This window comes from Dendropsophus ebraccatus, chromosome 4 (genome assembly GCF_027789765.1).
Source record: "Dendropsophus ebraccatus isolate aDenEbr1 chromosome 4, aDenEbr1.pat, whole genome shotgun sequence".
In the NCBI taxonomy this organism is placed as follows: domain Eukaryota; kingdom Metazoa; phylum Chordata; class Amphibia; order Anura; family Hylidae; genus Dendropsophus; species Dendropsophus ebraccatus.
Window position 1 is genome coordinate 78,598,549 of NC_091457.1, and position 19,296 is coordinate 78,617,844.

The 19,296-nt window shown below is 41.0% G+C and overlaps 1 protein-coding gene across 9 annotated transcripts in view; it reads left to right on the forward strand.

The window, feature by feature from the left end:
• Positions 1-18,972, forward strand: part of NFAT5 (nuclear factor of activated T cells 5) — a 110,801-nt gene extending 91,829 nt beyond the window's left edge. For 8 of the 9 annotated variants that reach the window (XM_069966109.1, XM_069966110.1, XM_069966111.1 and 5 more), the window contains 6 exons: positions 217-349; positions 828-905; positions 11,076-11,224; positions 13,322-15,578; positions 16,108-16,331; positions 16,865-18,972. In XM_069966109.1, coding sequence (XP_069822210.1) covers positions 217-349; positions 828-905; positions 11,076-11,224; positions 13,322-15,578; positions 16,108-16,328 — 2,838 coding nt within the window. In that variant the 3' untranslated portion in view covers positions 16,329-16,331; positions 16,865-18,972. The remainder of the gene's footprint in view (positions 1-216; positions 350-827; positions 906-11,075; positions 11,225-13,321; positions 15,579-16,107; positions 16,332-16,864) is intronic. The other variant, XM_069966112.1, reaches the window with a different exon arrangement.
• The last annotated feature ends 324 nt before the right edge of the window (positions 18,973-19,296 follow it).

A 19,296-nucleotide genomic window follows, 5' to 3' on the forward strand; every position in this document is an offset into this window, starting at 1 on the left:
TCAGCCCTGATGCCCTGAATGTTCTCCCTGCTCTGCTGATGATTGAACTTGCTGCAGCCGATCACTGAGGCTGCAATGGGTTCAGAACATCAGTAGCATCATCTGAGTCAGATTTCTGGTTGTCTACAACCCCCACATAGTAGCTGCTGTTTTATTTTTCAGTGCATTAGTCAATATCGCAGAACTTTTTATTTACATGGTTTTTATTTGCTGTAGAATCATCTTATAGTGAAGGTTCCTCCTTACCACGACCAGAATATCACTTCTGCTGTTTCTGTTGTAATGTTTGTGGTGACAAACGCAGGTCGATCTCATGAAGTTCAGCCTTTCACATACACTCCAGAGTCATGTAAGTATTACCTTCCTGCCAGATCTATGTTTGGGGGTCCACACTACACAGCCCAGACTAGTGGAAATCATTGCAGTCTCCCTACAGTTTTACTGATGCAACTGCAATTATTTTAGACATAACAGTGGCATATACTTTGCTTATTCTATTTTACCATGTTGTAGATCTGTTTCCTAGTCTTCTGTAGAGTCCATGATCCTCCTTGCTTTCAGTATCCTATGCATAGTTTTTCTCTGTATTGCCCCAACCTCCCCCCTTGGTCAAACGGTGCACAGATTTGAAGCAGCAGACTTTTGCCACAGCATCTGAACCACTTTCTTTAGTGCACTACTTCTTAATCCAAGTAAAGTGGGGCATTAAAATAGAAAAGCGTTTTATATTACAGAATTATATCTTAGAAGTATCCACTCTTATTATTACTGAGATTTTAACTTTTCATTTTCTTAACATGTAATTAACTCTTGTATTCCATTGGCAGCCATTCCTGTAAATGTTCTCATAAAGAAAGAGACATCCAGTCCAACACAGTCCTGTACTTTTGAAGACTCTATGAAAGGTATTCATATGCTTCATATTGATTCAAAAGTTCATTAAATTCCATCTAGACATTATATTTTTAAAGGGCAACTATTTCCATAATTGTGTTTTGAATTTGATTTCAAAGTTTCCAGCCTGTAAAAATTAATAGCCTGTCCTCAGGGTAGGCCATCAATATCTAATTGGTTGGTGCCGACTCCTGCACCCCTCCAGTAAGCTGTTTGAAAGGGCTGTGGTGCTCGTGCCCCTTCAGTGCTTGCTTGCATAGTTAGGACAGTGTTGAATATTGCTTTTTGAAATAGGGCTTAAAGGAGTTTTCCAGAAAAAATAAAATAAAAATATTTTGAAATAAAGTGGCGCCAAAATTATACAAATTTCTAAATATTTTTTTATTCATTGGCTGCTGTATACCCTAGGAGGGCGGTGTGTAGTCTGTGTCAGGAACTCTCTAGAGCAGGATCAAACCTGTAGAGCAAATTTTTGTTCTTGTTGCTCTGACATCCCTATGGTTGGACTATTGGTGGTTTATTGATGCTAGCTATTGGAGATTTTTTAGTACAATGTATATATAGCCATTTCCACCATCAAATACTGCAGTAAAAACTTTCACTTATAAACTGTGACCACCAATGCACAATTTGCTGGGTTTCATACACTAAGCAAAATATTACCACTTTGGTTTCTATGGCTTATGTCCCTTTGATGCTCTGTTCTTTGGCAGTCTCTTGTGTGCAGTTAAAAGAGGTATCCTTGGTTGTATTCCCCAGTGTACAGTCTTAGCTGCAGTTGAATTGATAGACTCCATTCAGCCTGATTGATGTCACTCCATCATGTGGGAATGCCCTGCTACATTTTGGAACAGAAGCACATTGTAAAGCCAGTAGTATCGTAATTACAGTGTAAAATGTTTGACCCTACTTCTGTTAGTAGAAACGGAAGTTATCTGCATGTTTAAGTAGGCCACATATGCATGGAAATTTAGGATACCCATATTAACTATTGGCCAACCATTGTGTGACTGATAGTTATTATATCTTTACATCTTTTAATACAAATATTAGATGTTTGCCATTAGCAAGGAAGGCTCTCAGTAGACCACACTGTACAGCCTCAGCAAAAGTTTATAGGTTCCTGCTGAGCAGATTTAGCCATGCATATTCAGTGGGTGTGATTTAGCTCAGTAATTTACCTCTTCATTAATTGCCAGCAGACATTAATGGGTTTATTTGCTCTTTAAACATTTTCTTGCCACAACACTCATTGTATTCAATTGCAGATTTGGTGAACACACTTACAGCAAGTGATGTTACCCACTCCTATACACATTTCTGTGTAACAGACTTGGGGCATGGCTATGTTGTCTACGTTGAGTCTTGTACATAAGGTCTGAGTGTCATAAGCACCATTTTATATTGTGTGGACACTGTCATTTCTCATATTCTTTATGAATCACCACAAAACAGTAATTGTTGTTGAACAATGTTTTATACCTGGTCCAATTGTATGTTATGACATTTTGTTTAGTCAAGAACTTTCATGTGTTTTGTAGACATTTGACTACTAGCATCATGGTGCAGTAACTTTTTTCTTAATTTGAGTGGTTAGGGATTTTTAGTTATAAGATTTTTTTTTCGAAATAACGTTCCTGAATGTCTCTCATCTTGCCTTAGGTTTCACATATTTCTTAAGGTTGCATTCACATGTACCACATTCACAGCCGATTTCACATTGCAAGTTTCACAGTAAAATCCGCAGCAATATGCTGCGTTCACACGTAACAATTGTACAAATTTGCGCGATAACGATCAAATTCGAATAATAATCGTACGTGTAAACTCAGCGAACGATCAAACAACGAACGAGAAATCGTTCATTTTGATCTTACAACAGGTTCTCAAATCGTTGTTCGCAAAAAATTCGCAGATCGTTCCATGTAAACAGTCGTTCACCGATTTAACCAATGTGTGAGGTAGGCTTAAGCGATCGCAAAACGAATTTTCCGTACGATATATCGTACCGTTTAAACGCTGATCGTTAGATCGGGCCAATTATCGTTTCGTGTAAACGCAGCAATACTCTGTCCATTTACAGCCTATGGCCTGCTGTAACTTGTCATTCCATTGCAAGAATGTAGAGAAAGCAGTATTGAATTAATTATCTGCCAGTCTGGTGTAAATGATAAACAGCAAATGCTTACCTGTCTCTACTTCTGCTTCAGTTTCCTGGTCCCGGCTCACTCACAGCATGCTCAGCCAATCAGTGCTCTGTCCTGTCACTACTAGTGATTAGCTAAGCAGGCTGTCAGTGAGTCGGGACCTCTATATTGAAGCAGGAGTGTGGGAAGGTAAGCATTTTCCATTTATTTTTACCAGCCCTCCAGCTAATTAGTTGAATATGGCCGTCACTGCATTTTTGCAGCTGAATGAAAATCCGCTGCGGCAATGAAGGGCTATAGACTGTAATCACAGTGTATCACAGTGTATTTCATTTTAACCTTAAGGGTCTGTTCACACGTACAGACTCGCTGCGTATTTATCGCTGCTAGTTTCTCGCACATAAATCCACAGTGATACTGATTGCTATAAAGCCAATGTATGTGTATTCTCGCTGCGTGTTTGGTGTGATTTTTACATGCGAGTTTTGATTTTCACAGGCGAGTTCAACACCACAAAAAACGCAGCTACTTTCATGCGAGTTTGATGCAAGTTCTGTGCGAGTTTCACGCAGCGAGTCTGTGCATGTGAACAAAACCCTAAAGGAGGTTATCTGCTATGGACAGCTCCTTTTGCTTATCACATCCCCATACAACTAACTGATCACATGAGTTCTACTTGGAACCCCCACAATCTGCTCTTTTATCCCATGAAGAGTTCTTGGAACCTTATTGCTGCAGCAAATGAGAAAAATTACATGGCATTCATTGGGTGTCCATAGACTGTAGAGTCTTCTTTTTAGGCTAGGCCATTTATATAAGATCAATTGGGGTCTAACTCCTGAAACCCCTGCCCATGAGTGACAAGTCACAAGACTTCTGTCTCATAGTATTAATAATCATGTTGACCTTAGAGTCATTTTAAGCTTTCAGATTTTGGTTGTAAAAAGTTATGGATAAACTGCAGGCAGATGTTTGGAGAAGCTGGCCTACAATATATTAACCATAGATTTTTGTGAGTTTTAGCAGTATTTGTCTTTTAAGACATAATTTAATTCTTCCATACCACTGAGAAATGTGACTTATCATTGGCATATAACATAAGGATCAGTCACAGCGTAGGAAATAACAAATGGGTCATATGGGACCATGCAGCACAGCTTACAGCATAGCACTGGGGTTGTAAAGCTGTTTACCTCCAGTCTCCTCTAGGCTCCAGCGTGACCCATGTTTTGGTAGACCGACGTGCATTCCCATTCTCACAGGCTGGAGCTATGGAATGTGGTTTGGATGGGGGATGAAATGAAATTGACTTGTGACTTCGAATAAAGGGGAGATAAAAACCGGAGAAGGCAAATATCCTCCACTAATTCCTTAAACACACAAGCACTGGTGGGAACATCCAAGCCCATAGAAAGTGTGTAGTCCAGGTGACGGGGCACATGTTGATATGGGGCACTGCTCTCCAGCTGCAGAGGTATTCACTGTGCCAGACGGTCATAAAACAACGTAGTGTTTGTGGCCCGCTCAGAATAGCGAGACAGACATGGAGTCCTTGCCAAGGAACTCCTGTATGAAAAATTTCTTCTAAAATGACTTTCAAAACCTCAGAGAGGCTTAGAAACAGTTCCTGTTTTTCCTGTCCGAGGCTGGTCAAGAAAATAAGATGCCTCATAATTTCCTCAAATAGAAATTGAGACCTGAAAAGATGACATAGGCTAAATAAAGGCAGATGGTATACATGCTAGACAAGCATTCAGCAGCCACAGATTCTGTAGAATAACTGTGTAATCGTTTAATCGTGTAAATGCCATAAAGAGCATTATACTCTGTATTAAAGTGATGGATGAAATACTGAGAAGGTTTGGTGGAAAAAGGAATGACAGTCTTGGCAAATAAGGGTAAGAATAAAATTCGTATTGACACAAAACATGACACAAGTAATAGAAAAACAACCTTAAACCTAATTTTTATATACCCTTTACGGGACTCCTAGGTGACAATGTTTTTAGACAGAACAGTCATAATTTTACTGCAAGAGCACCACAGTGGCTCAGCGGTTAGCACTGTAGCGCTGGAGTCCTGGGTTCAAAACCCACCAAGGGCAACATCTGCAAAGAGTTTGTATGTTCTCTCCGTGTTTGTGTGGGTTTCCTCCAACACCCAAAAATATACAGATTGGCAATAATTGGCAAAACTATGTAAAGTGCTGCGGAATCTGTGTGCGCTATACAAATAAAAGTTGTTATTATATAACATAAAAGCGGTTGGCTGGGACTTGTCAATAAACTTGAATTGCATTGGCTTCTTTGGGTGTTGTATGTTCTTTATACTTTTTCATTATTCCTAGCGCCTCTTGTGTTTTTAGGATCAGTCACATAAACACTCTGCTTGTGATTTCTTTACTTCCTTTGATGTCACTTTCAATATCTGTTTTTTGTTTCTTCCACTGAACATGATCACAGGTGGAGTCATCAGGTCGGTAGGGCAGGTGTCCTTTTCATAATCCAGCTGGAATTTAGCCCCGACCCTGTGGAAGTAGCTAATATTAGAGCTGTAGCAGCAGAAATGGTAGCATGACATGGAGGAGAGCCGGGGATGATACTTATGTTGTGGGTGACAGTAGTTAGACTTGTTGTCTTGTAGTGTTGGACTCCAACAAGGTAGATATCAGCTCCTGCTCTTCTCCATTTCATACTGCTCTTATTACAGTGTTTCTCAACTCCAGTGCTCAAGGTCAACATGTCATGTTTTAAGCATATCCCATACACTGATGGTGATACCTGATGCACTGACTGTGGTTATATCACCTGTGGAATACTATGGAAAACCTTAAAAGATGACTTGTTGGTGGTTCTTAAGGACTGGAGATGAGAAACGCTGCCTTACTGCCACAGCTTCTACTGAGCTCCAGTATTAGCTCTGCCTACAGTGGCAGGTTAAAATCAATGTGGAATTCCAGCCAGCCCATGGGAGAAACACTTGCGCCATCCACCTGATGACTCCACCTGTGGTCATGTTTACCGGAAGGAACAGGAAATAGGTATTGAATGTGACATCGCAGGAAGTAAACAAATCATAAGCAGAGCAGTCATGTGACTGAGCCTAAATACACAAGAGGAGCTAGAAATCAATAATGAAAGCTTATATAGAACATACAACACCCACAGAAGTAAGTGCGATGCTAGTCCTGGACAACCCCTTCTCCCCATGCCACAATATGATGTTCCGGGAACATCATGTAAAGCAGGGAGTTCCTGCAATATGATGATCCCAGAACGTCATGCTGTAAAAGGAGGTTCCCCAAATGACGTCAACATAAAGTAGACATGTTGTAGATGTTGCAGTAATAATTAGTTTGTTGCATGACTATCTGTCTTAGAAAAAGAGAATTTTGAATAAAAAGAAATGTGAATTTTTCAAATTTTTGCGCAAATTTAAGTTTTTTTTTAAATCACAGAATAAGCATGATAGTTAAAAGCATCACAGAGTTATTACTACATAAATAAAAACAGGTCAGATTTGAAACATAGATAAGGGGTTAAACTGTATTGTCATGTCAACTAACATAGATAAACTTGTAGGCTACATCAAGTTAAATATTTGTGCAAATACATCCATTTAACAAACTTGCCTCTTTCTACTGATATGTCCACTTTTTCCCTCCTATTAGCATCTCATAGTTTAGCTTACTGATCACCGCTCTGCATGTGTGTGTGTGTGTATATATATATATATATATATATATATATATATATATATATATATATATATATATAGAACACTGATAATTCAGGTACTTGATTTAGTATTCGTATTCCCTTCTATAACATATATTCACTGAATTAATAGGAATAAAATATAGCTTTTATTTGTCTTTTTTTTAAAAAAATCCAAAAACACAGGGAAAAATATAAACAATAATTAATCTTCACGACCATCATCTTAGTCCTTAATCATATTTAGTTTTTGTGTGTGACACATATTGCATACTTCTTATTGCACAGTTCCTATTGCACATATGGTATTGCACACTTATATTTCATAGATGTTATTGCACTCTTTTATCTTGCATTTGCACCCAGTCTCTATTGCACTTAGTTGATTGCACTCGTTTAGACTTTATTTTTCATAAATAATGCATATCAAATTGGTATTGCAACAGTCCTTTCTTGTGTCTAAGGTGCTTTCATATCATTATCCCCTTCAATATTCTTTAGTATTCTTTCCAAACACACGTCATATAAATATTTCATTTGTTGTATATGTTTTTTACTTCCCTTTAGAAGTCCGTTCATACACGATATTGCAGCCCTACGCGTTTCTTGTGCGATTAGTCCTCAGGGGCTTGTTACGCTTGTAGTGTTGGAGCTTCATTGCAGGGTATCCATGTGGTCAGCTCTGATGATGGCCGTACACTGATTCCTCTTCCCTGGCTTCCTTAAATATAGTCCATGATCCCACCTCCCTTTTGATTGACGGTCCTAGTGACCACTCATAGCTGTGACCTCAAACACTGCCAGGTGATCACTTAATTTGCCGTCCGGGATCCCGATCATGTGACTCAGTCACGTGGTAGATGTATCCTGGAACGCTCTGTGCGTTCCATGCCTCGCTTAGGACTCCTCTCCATCTTTAAGTAGACATTCACCTAGATGGTATAAAGAAACTGATTGCCGCAGACATCTCTCTCTTGATGTTAGGTACGTGGGGTAATTTACTTAAAGCACATGTATGAAATGAAATCATTTAACCCTTCCGGTTTTATCGTATTAAGCCGGAACGTCCATTGGGCTTCCTTTTGTAGTAGGGTTCTGTTATAATCTCCTTGTCGCTTGCTCCGCTCAACCACTTCCAGTACTTGGCACCTAAGTTCTTCACTTCTCCCGGAGTGCTCCTCATTAAAGTGTATAGCTATTGGTGTTTCTCTTTTATTTTTTATATCCCCAACATATATATATATATATATATATATATATATATATATATATATATATATATATATATATATATATATATATATATATATATACACAGTATAGAGATATCTCTATATATCTCTATTTGTATAGTGTATTCGAATATACATATTGGGGGAGATTTATCAAACTTGTGAAAAGTAGAATGGCCTTAGTTGCCCCTAGCAACCAATTAGATTCCACCTTTCATTTTTTTAAAGAATATGTGAGGAATGAAAGGTGGAATCTGATTGGTTGCTAGGGGCAACTAAGACAAATCTACTTTACACCAGTTTGATAAATCTCTCCTGTTGTGTGTATATATACTGTATAACATGTATATAAATGTGTACTATAGCCATATATCAGCCAGACCACTGCTTTTAGAGCAGAGTTGGTAAGACAACGAGCGGTCATCAATGGGAGGAAAACAGCAGCAGGAGGAAAAAAGTTTGTTAAATGAATGTATTTGTAAAAATGTTTAATTTGACACATCCTACAAGTCCTACATGTTTAGCTGTATTAGTTGAGATAAGATATGGAAAAAAATCAGTGCAAAGTGTTTAAAAGTTACCTTTTAATGCAATTGTGAACTTTTAAAACTGTGCTCTAAGATTTTTTTTTTTTTTAGTTTTAAATGGATAAAAGATTATGTAGTTTAGAATTTGTACTCCATGTATCAAGTTTTATGGTATTACTGGAAAAGCACTTTATTGATAGTATTTTTGATGCTAAATATTTCCAGGTTTTGATCTAAGGAGAAACTGTCAGTTCTTTGATGTGGAGGAGATCAGAATAAGCGTCCACTAAATGAGGCCAGATAAATGCAGAGCCCTTTTCCTGCAAGCCCCCAGACAGGAAGGGAGATCCAGTTTGTGACCAGCCTTCTAGAACTCTTTCCTGGCTGTATTTTGGAGCCTTTTCAAAGGTCCCTGCATAGATTGGGAGAACACAGGGAGTAGAATGTATCTAAGTGAGAGAACAGATGGGAATGTGAGAGGTTTTGCCACAAACGTCTCTCAGCGTCTTCAGATTAAACAGAACTATTTTTGGTCTTTGAGCAAATATTCCGTGTGCTGCTGGCTGGTGTCCATCCTCTCCACCAGCCCATATGAGCCAGTTAGAATTCAACTAAAAGGAGATGCACAAATGTCATGCAGGCAACACCACAGCATTTTATTTCATTTATGGCAATGAAGCGGCTTCTAAGAGCTTTTACTAAAGCTGTTGTCCAGGCTTGGAAAACATGGCCACTTTCCTCCAGTAAGAGCATCACTCAGTTTGGGTGTAGTTTTGCAACGCAGTTCCTTGTCAGTTTTCATAAATTTTATAAAATTTCTGACTTCTGTCTAAGGCTACCACTGCAGTGTTTGAGCCAAAACTTGGAGTGGATTTTAAAGAGGTATTCCACTCAAACATAACTTTTCATATGCAGCTCAAGGAAGAAAAAGAGTGCTGCACCTCACACCTATGGCTGATACTAGTGCCCCTAGGCTAAATAAAAAACACATCAGAATTTTGTGTATGAATTGATCAAGCCATACTGCCCCATGTACCTCGTGCCGGTATCTGATACACATGGGTCCTTACACTAAGTCCACACCGTGCCAGTCAGTGGCCACCAACCCCGCAGGCACGCACAGTCAGGGAACGGGGGCCATGGGACGGCCCTGCGACCCCCATGCCACAGGACCAGACCCAAAAACACCACACCAGAACCCGTCCAGCACCGCCGGCGGAGAAGGTCGCCCCAAACAGAACAAGTCTGGATGAGGTATTGCACTCACCATAGCTGCTGCAGACAGAATGGGAAAAAACAGGAGGGATTAAAACCATGTGCACTCAGGTGTCTGCTGCTAATTGCGGTCATGTGGGTCTCACCAGGAGGAGTGCAAAACACGGAGAAAAGAGAGAAACAAAATGCGGCTCAAGGAAGAAAAAGAGTGCTGCACCTCACACCTATGGCTGATACTAGTGCCCCTAGGCTAAATAAAAAACACATCAGAATTTTGTGTATGAATTGATCAAGCCATACAAGCCATGACCAAAATTAGCAGGATATGCCTGTGCTCACATGTCTGGACCCTATGTCTTCCCCATTCTGTGAGAGCAGCAATGGTAAGTGTAATACCATATCCATACTTGTGTTTGGGGGCAGCCTTCCCCGCCGGTGGTGCTGGCCGGGTTTTGGTGGGGCTTTTTGGGTCTGGTCCTGTGACATTGGGGTTGCAGGGCCATTCCATGGCCTCCCTTCCCTGCACGTGCACGCTTTGCGGGGTTGGCGGTCGCTGACCGACACGGTGTGGAGTTAGCGTAGGGACCCGTGTGGACCAGAGGACCTGCGCGGTGGTACACGGGGCAATATGGCTTGATCAATTCATATACAGACACTCTGGTGTTGATTTTTAATATAGGCCTAGCGGCATTAGTATCAGCCATAGATGGGATGTGCAACCGTTCCATTCTCTCCAGTTCGTGTCATAACTTTTCATATGTTGCTACCCATGCTGAGACTAAATATTCTTTCCATACTTGTTATCTATTCAGTCTCCTTCTCCCAGTTCTGAGCTGCTGCTTTCTGCTGAAGACAAAAAAAAATAAACTTTTTTCTCTGTCTCCTCCCTCCTACCTTCTGAGATTGCTAACGAGTCCCTAACTGCAACTTTGTAATGTCGGGGGAGATAATGACAGTTCATTAGCATTTTGACCTCCGATTAAAACACTCAGCCTTACAAAGAAGCTACAAAGTTGCAGTTAAAGCCAGCAGGGACTTGTTAACATTATACATCTTGAAAGGGAGGGGGATGCCGCACTAATCGTGAAATCAGTACATTTTACTGTTTTATGCCTAGAGCAGGGCTTGAGGAAGCATGACACGTGGATTTATAGATTTTGAGAGAAATTGTCTCTGCTGTGTCATACACCACCCCCCTCACTTGGCAGAGCACAGTCAATTTTGTCCAGAGTTACATTACTGTTGGGCAGCACTAGAGATATTCTGCTGCTGAGGAGATCTAACTTCAGGCAGATGGCTTGTCAAGTGTCTTATGCAGATATGTATTCTTTCTCCTTTACTCAGCTGTGACTCCACCTGGGTGTAACATCGATCAAGTGACTTTGCTTCCTCCTTCCCGAGGGTCTCCACACAAGTCAAGCAACATAATCAAAAATGAAGACGTTGCTCCTATGGAGCTAACAGGAGACCAGAGAACCTCACCATTGTATAAGGTGCGTCCAGCATTAAAAAAAATACTAGATGTCTGCAATCTGACTTGGGTACACAGATTAGGACATATAAAATCCAGTTTCTTAGTCATATCCCCTGATATAGTAATATAATGATCAGCTTTGTTTTAAAGTATGTCTCAAATCTGAGCTGATTTGGAGAGGATGCAGAGGACTCTGAGGGCTGAAATGGGGGAGGGGGATCAGTGAGAACCTCTAGAAGAGGCTGGATCCTGCAGCAGGTACTGTCTGCATCTTCTAGTGGTTCTCTCTATTCCTGCCTTGCCCTACATCACTGTTCATATCCTCCTGCTTCAGCTCACAATCAAAGTAGTCTACTTTCTTACAGAAACCCATAGCTTTGTCAGGAGACTATTGAGGGGCTGGATTTGTCTGACTATACAGACACATGCAGAGGGATGTGTTGCACTCCTCACAGTGACTTCATGCTTCTGTTGCCTATGAACTGTGGCCTGTTAGAACAGACAGAAATGTAGTTTAAAGCATGGTGGAAGGGGCGTAGAAACAATATTAGTGTCTGGGGTATAGGTGGCTGTCAGACTACCTCAGGTTGTAACTTACTAGGCAGTAAAGTAATAGATTAAAAGCCCCCCACAGTCACAGTCCTCTCTCCCTATGTACCATTCTGTCATTTACTTCATGTAATTTTTTGATTTAATGTTAAAGTCTGTATATTAACCACTGGACACAACCCCTTTAAAATAAATAATAATAATGCTGCCTTTTATTTAAAGTGTAACTGTCTTTTCAACAATCGTCTGATGTCACAGTTTGCATCATTGGGGGATGGAGACCTCTGATCACTAGAAGGGAGAGGAAGAAGCGCTCATCTGAGTTGTGTCCCTTTTTCTTTTTCTTTTTCTTTGTTCTGCCCTGACACGTTAGACATTTGTTGAAATGGCAGGTACTAATCTTAAAGTGTCACTGTAAATTTTTGAAACTTTCAACTTGTGGAGTGTTCAGACCCATACTGATTGGGAGAGCAAGCAGGGAAAGGACCACACTGCAGCGCATACTCTCCTCGCTCTGTGTACTAAAAAAAAGAGCCTGGCTCCGTGGACTTACATTATAAGCCCAGACCATGTGTCTTTTCCCATTTGTTCTCCCAATCAGTAAGAGTCTGAACACTCAGCCCTGGACTGATCAAAACTTTTGACGTGTCTCTAACATTTCAAAAGTTTTTACAAATGACAGGTACAATTTAAATAGGATTTTAAAGACCACTTATACACATTAGAAATTCCATATAAAATTGCTAGAGCTGCAGTGCCCTCTAGTGGTAAACCATTTCCACTTGTATTTGTGAAAAGTCTTTGGATGTGACTGTAAAGTAGTATGAAAAGTGAATATTGAGTGGAGTTACAATAGAATATACTGTAGGTACACTAGAATATTTCAACCAGAGCTTTGCACTAAAGTTGCCAGTAGGTGGTATTAGTTGACTTTTTGTTGTTGGCAATATTTGTTGTAGTCTCAATAAATAGGTTTTCCCATCTCATGACAATTTGCTATCACTATATAACCATGGGGGTGAGACTTCCTAGAAATCTCTAGTGTAAGAATGAAATGGCTGTAGTTTCCTCCCTATTTTTCCTGATCAGTGACCTGCCTCTATAGGGGCGCAGGTCCAGAGAGAAATGATTGAAATAGGGTATAAGAAAGTTTAATAAGACCCAACGCGTTTCGGAACCGCACCGGTTCCTTTTTCAAGAGTCATAGTGTTTTCTATGAGGTGTCTTTGACCTTGTGACAGGATTACAGCTCCCTAGCTGCTAAAATGGCTATAGTATATCAGGACCCTTGAGAGACACACCCGACTTTACCTGCAGGTAGAGTCTCCTGACACACTGATTCTTCCCTATTCTTGTATATCATTGATCCACGCTATGGAGCGCTGTCCCCTTGTATTTTATCTGCCTCTATAGGGGGCAGCCAGGGGTTATTGTGTAGGGAAAGACTGTTAAGGGGCCCCTCAGGATCACTGAGAAGTACTAGAGGTCAGTGAGAAGTCTTCATCACTTGATAAAATATTTATAATAATTTGATATTAATTTAATATATATATTTTTGTGTCCGCAGACATCTAAGATAGTTGTATCACCACAACAGAATCTGGAAAGCTCACCTGCCAGTGGATCTTTTTCACCTTCAGTGTCCCACTTATCCTCTGAGAATGACCAACAGACCCCAATTCAGGTGCAAGTTTTCAGCCCGGAATCACGGTCTGCTATCCAGACTCAAGACATTACTCAGCCAAGCAGTTTCCAAACATCACCTCCCAGCCAAAGTGAGGATTCCATCATGCAGCAGACTGCAGCGTTTCAGGCCATGGAATCCCAGACCCGAGACGCACTGCAGTCAGATAGGACACTGGTCACCCTGTCGCAGATGGCAGAAGCTACGAAACAGGCTCAGCAGCCCGCATTACAGGAACAAGCTCAGAGTTTGCAGCAGCAGATCAGTACAAGCTTATTTTCCCCATCTAGCAACCAAATGCAAAATGCAATTCACCAGCTTCAGTCTGGGAACTTCCAGTCTGGGGTGAGTGGCAGCAGTACAGAAGTAGACCTGGTCCAGCAAGTTCTGGAGGCTCAACAGCAGTTATCCTGCGTCTTGTTTTCTAGTCCAGGTGAAAACGACATTAAACAGTCTGGATTGGGGCAAGTACAAGAACAGCTCAATACTGGGATATTTCAACCTGTTGGCTCAATGCAGAGTTCTCCCAGCCAAAGCATCTTTTCACCGTCTGATTCTGTGCATAACAGACCAGAGAATGTACTCTCTGGGAGACCTGAAAGTCTTCTTCAGCAAGCTGAGAACTCTATGACAAGTCAACAGCAAGCCATGGAAACAAATGCATCTCTGGTCATGGAAATGCAGCAAGGTATCCACCAGACTCCAGGACCAATGCAATCAGATATATTTCAAACGCAGAGTCCTGGTGCAGGAAGCATCCAGTCACCTGTGTACCAACAAGGTTCTCATCTAATAAGTGGCCTCACTGCCAGTGAAGAAATGCAAATGCAGTGTGATATGTTCGCCACACCTGGGGTTGCTGGGAATGACGGCAGCACAGGGCAGCAGCAAGTATCTGCCTCCACCTCCAATCTCTTCCAATCTCCCACTGCTGCAGATAGTGATAATTCACCAAGCCAGACAGAACAAATGCAAAGCAGTGTTTTTCAATCCATTGTCCAGATGCAGCACAGTGGGGATGGACAAGCACAAGTTAACCTCTTCTCACCTGCAGAAGACATGCTTGGGGTTCAAACAGGTGGTCAGCAACAAGGGACTGGACTGTACCAACAGGCTGGGGACATGATGGCCCTTGATGGTAATTTTCTTCAGCAGTCTCCTCATTCACATGCTCCACTCTTCCATTCTCAGAATACAATGGCAGATAACCAGGAAACACAAGGAAGTCTCTTTCACCCTTCAGGCTCCATTGGGCAACATCAGGGCTCCTCCTCTTCTCAAGACCAGATGCAGTCATCACTTTTTCATCCACAAGGGTCAATTTCAGCCGCTTCAGATCAGTCGACCACCAACATGTACACTATGAGCTCTCTACAGAGCAGCCAAGTGCCTCAAGAGAAGCCACTTTCATTCTTCTCGAGCCAGAACTCCCTTCCACAGCTCCAAGGAGCAACCAGTCCAGAGCAGCAAGCTGCATTCCAGCAACAAGCCCAGTTGTCTCATATTCAGAATTCAATGATTGCCCAGGAGCAACAACAGCAGTCACCACAGAACCTATTCCAGGCACAGAACCAACAGACATCTATTTTTCAGGCTACTCATTCCATGGTTGGCATGCAGGGCAGTCCTACACCTCACGAACAGACACAGACTATCCTCTTTACTGCACAAAGTTCTATGGCTAATATGACTTCACAAGAACAGCAGCAAAATATGCTGTTCAATCAAAGCCAAGAACCAATGGCTACCCAAGAGCAACAAAACCAAGCCTTATTTCATGCACAAAATATGGAGTTCCAGGCTCAAAGCCCAGTCAACTCTCAGCATGACCAGCAACAGTCGCCCATGTTTCATAACTCTCCACAGCTCCAGCTTGTTCAAGCCTCACCCACATCTCCAGAGCAACAGGTGACGTTATATATGTCACCAGCCTCCATGTCGGCCTTGCAGAACAGTATGGGCCAACAGGAGCTGCAGCAGACCAGCCTGTACTCTCAGTCCATCCAGGGGACCACTCCCCCACCTCAGCAACAGGCCGCCATGTTCCACAGTTCAGCAGGGGGAGCCATGAGTCAGTTGCAGGGTGCATCAGCGTCATCTCCACAGACCACTGGGATGTTCTTATTTGGAATCCAGAACAGTGAGTTATAACTAATTAAACCCTTTTATAGCTCTGAAATTTACTTTAAGTACTTTATTTTACTTAATTACTTATTTACTTATTACTGATCATTAGGTAAAGCAATTTATAAAGCTTATTTACCACACAATGATTCTCACCTTACTATTTACCATCCCCGTCGGTGTGTCTCTGCAGAGCATGCACTGCTGCAGATTACTATGGAAAATTAAATGGTTAAAGAGTTTATCTTCTGTTTTCATGCCCCTTTTTTTCAAGAAACCTAATCCAAGTATTTTGGTTGTTCATAACTTTTTTTTTTTTTCTCAAATATTTTTATTGGATTTTTCAAATTTTATCAATAACAATACAGTTACATATCAAAGGAAGATATAAATAGGATACAATATAGTAAGTTTGAGAACAGTTTTGCTATAAAGAACAATAGAATCTAAAGAACAAAAATGAATGCTCTACAGGATAGAAAGACCATTCACTGTTTAGTTATGATGTTTTATTATCGTAAAATCTGATTTAATTTCTCCTACAGACTGCAGTCAGATGATGTCTCCAGGAGCCGGACAGTTGCCTGATCAGATAATGGCACTTGCCCAGCCAGGCCAATCCCAAGGGGATGGACAGTCTGTGACCACACTCCTGTCTCAGCAAATGAATGAGAACTCCTCAATGACAACAGATCAGAACATGGAGAAAATCAGCGACTTACTGGTGTCTCTGCATCAGGGGAACAATATGTCCAGTTCTTTTTAAATGGTAAATGGACAATGGGCGTTATGTAATACAATGATCATTTACATATAGTCAGGACTAGAAGGGGGTTTCAGTGCCTTAGATTAGGGAAAAGCACAAACTCCTAAGGCGTCAATATAACCAATATGTTGTTATCATTGCTCTGAATTATTCAGTCATCCTTCTAGTTGGCCCTGTATATGCTTACTACTTCTTGGCCCTCTACTGTTTCAAGTGCCACCACATTAGGTCCTAACAATGTCCAGTTCCCCTTACATTCAGGACTGCAGTGTTGTAAGTATTTTTTCCTGGACAGCCAATGCTTTGGCTTATAGTCTGATAAATACTGTATTTTTATCTAGTTCAGCCCCTTATCCTGCAGTGTTGATTCAGACATGGTGTGTTCCACAGGTTGACCAGCCAAGGGTAACATACTGATGGCATTTGATACCAGGAAGTTGTTTGTTTGTTGGATTATGACTAACATCCCATGTAAATTCCAATATGTCTTGTCCCATCATTTACTTATATGCTATTTTGCTGTTTTTCTGTTTTAGGTGCAGCAAGAACAGTGTCAGTGCGATAAAACGGGATTCTTCTGTTCATCGGTCATGGTCCAAGTAGTAACAATTTTTAGTGTTGTGTTCCCCAACTCATATTTGTCTATATATCTTCAGTATTTAGTGACCAAGACTACGAAGCTAATATGATGGCATACTCCAGAAAGCAATAACCCCTGAGACCCCAGAGGGGACACTCAGCTGTTAGGGTTTTCTCCAGTGGTTGTAATGTTTACCTATTTCATCTTTTGTCCATGTGTGTATGTAGGTGTGTATGTATGTATATATAAATATGTATATAATATATATATTTTTTCTTCCTATATTTTTCCCCTGAAGGAATCCTTTAAATCTCCCTCCCATGAAGCTGTGATAGTGTACGCTTAATGCATATACCTTTCGTATTACAGAGCGGTCTGTGTTAGCAAGTGAGGGAGCTGAGATACTGCTCTTTGCCGAACAGGCCTGGATCTAGAATGTGGGTCTGGTGATGGAGGGGTGAGGATTAAGACATGTTGGGCAAGTAACGCTGCACTTAAACCTGTTTCTGCAGCTCTCAGCGTGGCAGAAGCAGCAACTTTGACTTTATTGAGCCATGTAGATATATTTTAGTATCTAATCTGTTTCTAGTTGCTTGTTCTTCCTCTTGTGTTTCTTTGTATGTGTATTCTGTAATCTCTCCTACAAGGAGATGTTGCATCTGGGATTGGCCACTTTTTAGCAGTGCGGCTTTGCTGAGCATGATGGAATACTGTAGCTGAACTGCTGAAAAGTGGCCAATCTCTGATTTTAACAGTTTCAGTAGTGCAAGTTTATAACCGACATGAAGGGAAATTTTTCAGATAGAGGCCTATTGCTGGCCATTTAATTTTTTTTAAAACAGTTTTCAATCGTTCAAAAGTTTTTTGAATGGTTTTTATCTAATGTGTGTTTGTTTTAATTTTTTGGGTTATTTTTTGTTTTATTGAAACCTCTATTTTGTATTTAGGAAACTGGTATTTGCTATATGTACTGAACAAAGTGCGTTAGCAGAAGTATATATTAGAAGTATATAAAATGAAAAGGTTTATATATAAATACTATACATAAGATATTCTTTTTGCACACATTTGTGGCAGATTATGTCAGTCTTTGTCTCTGTAGCTCCTTTGGGCAGGGGATGGGAAGAACTGGAAATGCTTCTTTATTCGGAATATGGGCAGGTGTATATGGGGAGACAGGTAGGTCTGGAAAGGGGTTTTTGCTGTTCTTCTGTTGGGTTTTTATTAAACTGTACAGTTCTGTAATCTACAAGACCAGGAGTCAGCAGCAGTAAACATCACACATAACCCTGCAAGTTTAATACATATTGCAGACTAACAATAACCCTATACAGTGGTATTAGAATGGCTGCAGAAGCTGAGGTTTCTATACAAGTGCTTTTATAGTGTCCCATTTACACCAGTGTATTGAAATGCAGATTAAACGTAAAAGTGAGTTTGCAATTAGATGAGTAAAACTTCATAATGATACGAAACACACAACCATGTAGAATATCTGCAAAGACTTCAGCTTTTGTATTAAACATTTTTAGTTTTTTACCCATATATGATACTAATACACTTATGTGAATTTTGTTGTGCAATGGTTAAGGCCAAAGAAATAGATTTGGGTTACTACTAAGTTCTGTTATATTTGAGCTTTAGCCCCAGGTTCCAGCAAAAGTTAGGAAACAATAGGACAGTCTGTAGCTTCCAGTGCCATTTTTGACATACACAATGTTGCTTAACTAGCTAGTATTTGCAATATTCTCCTAGTAATATGACCACCGTCTCCCAAGTGGCTTAAAGGACAACCCCGGTGAAAAGTATTTTTCTGGTAATTAAAACACATTGCAATGTTTTATATGGCTTTGTAATGTGCTTCAATCACTCTTCTGGCTCCCTTCCCTAACTTCCTACCCCCCTCGGAAGACTAGGAAATACATATTTACCTGCTCACGGTCGGCAATGGGAACCTTCTGCCGGTGCCATCTTGTGTCAGTGTCGACATCAAGAGGGAGGCTAGCCTAACTCTTGTCCCTTAGGTTACTATTACACGGAGTGATAATCGGCCGAATCGGGTCGATTATCGCTCCGTGTAATGAACACAACGATCAGTTGTCAGATTGTTGTCATCGGCTAAACGTTGATATAAGTTTGAACCTATAAATTTCGGGCGGCGACAGCGTATTGCTACGTGTAATAGTGGTGCGCGGCTGACGATATACATTAACTAGCCCTGCTGCAGGGCTCCTCTTGCGGTCTTCTCCCCGCGTCCTGTGCGCTCCAGCTTCAGAGCGGCCTGTCTGAGCTGACGGGCCGCTCAGCAAATCACTGGCTGGGACCGCCGCGGCCGGTCAGCTCAGACTGTAGAGTGCGAGACCTGGGGAGAAGCAGACCGCAAGAGGA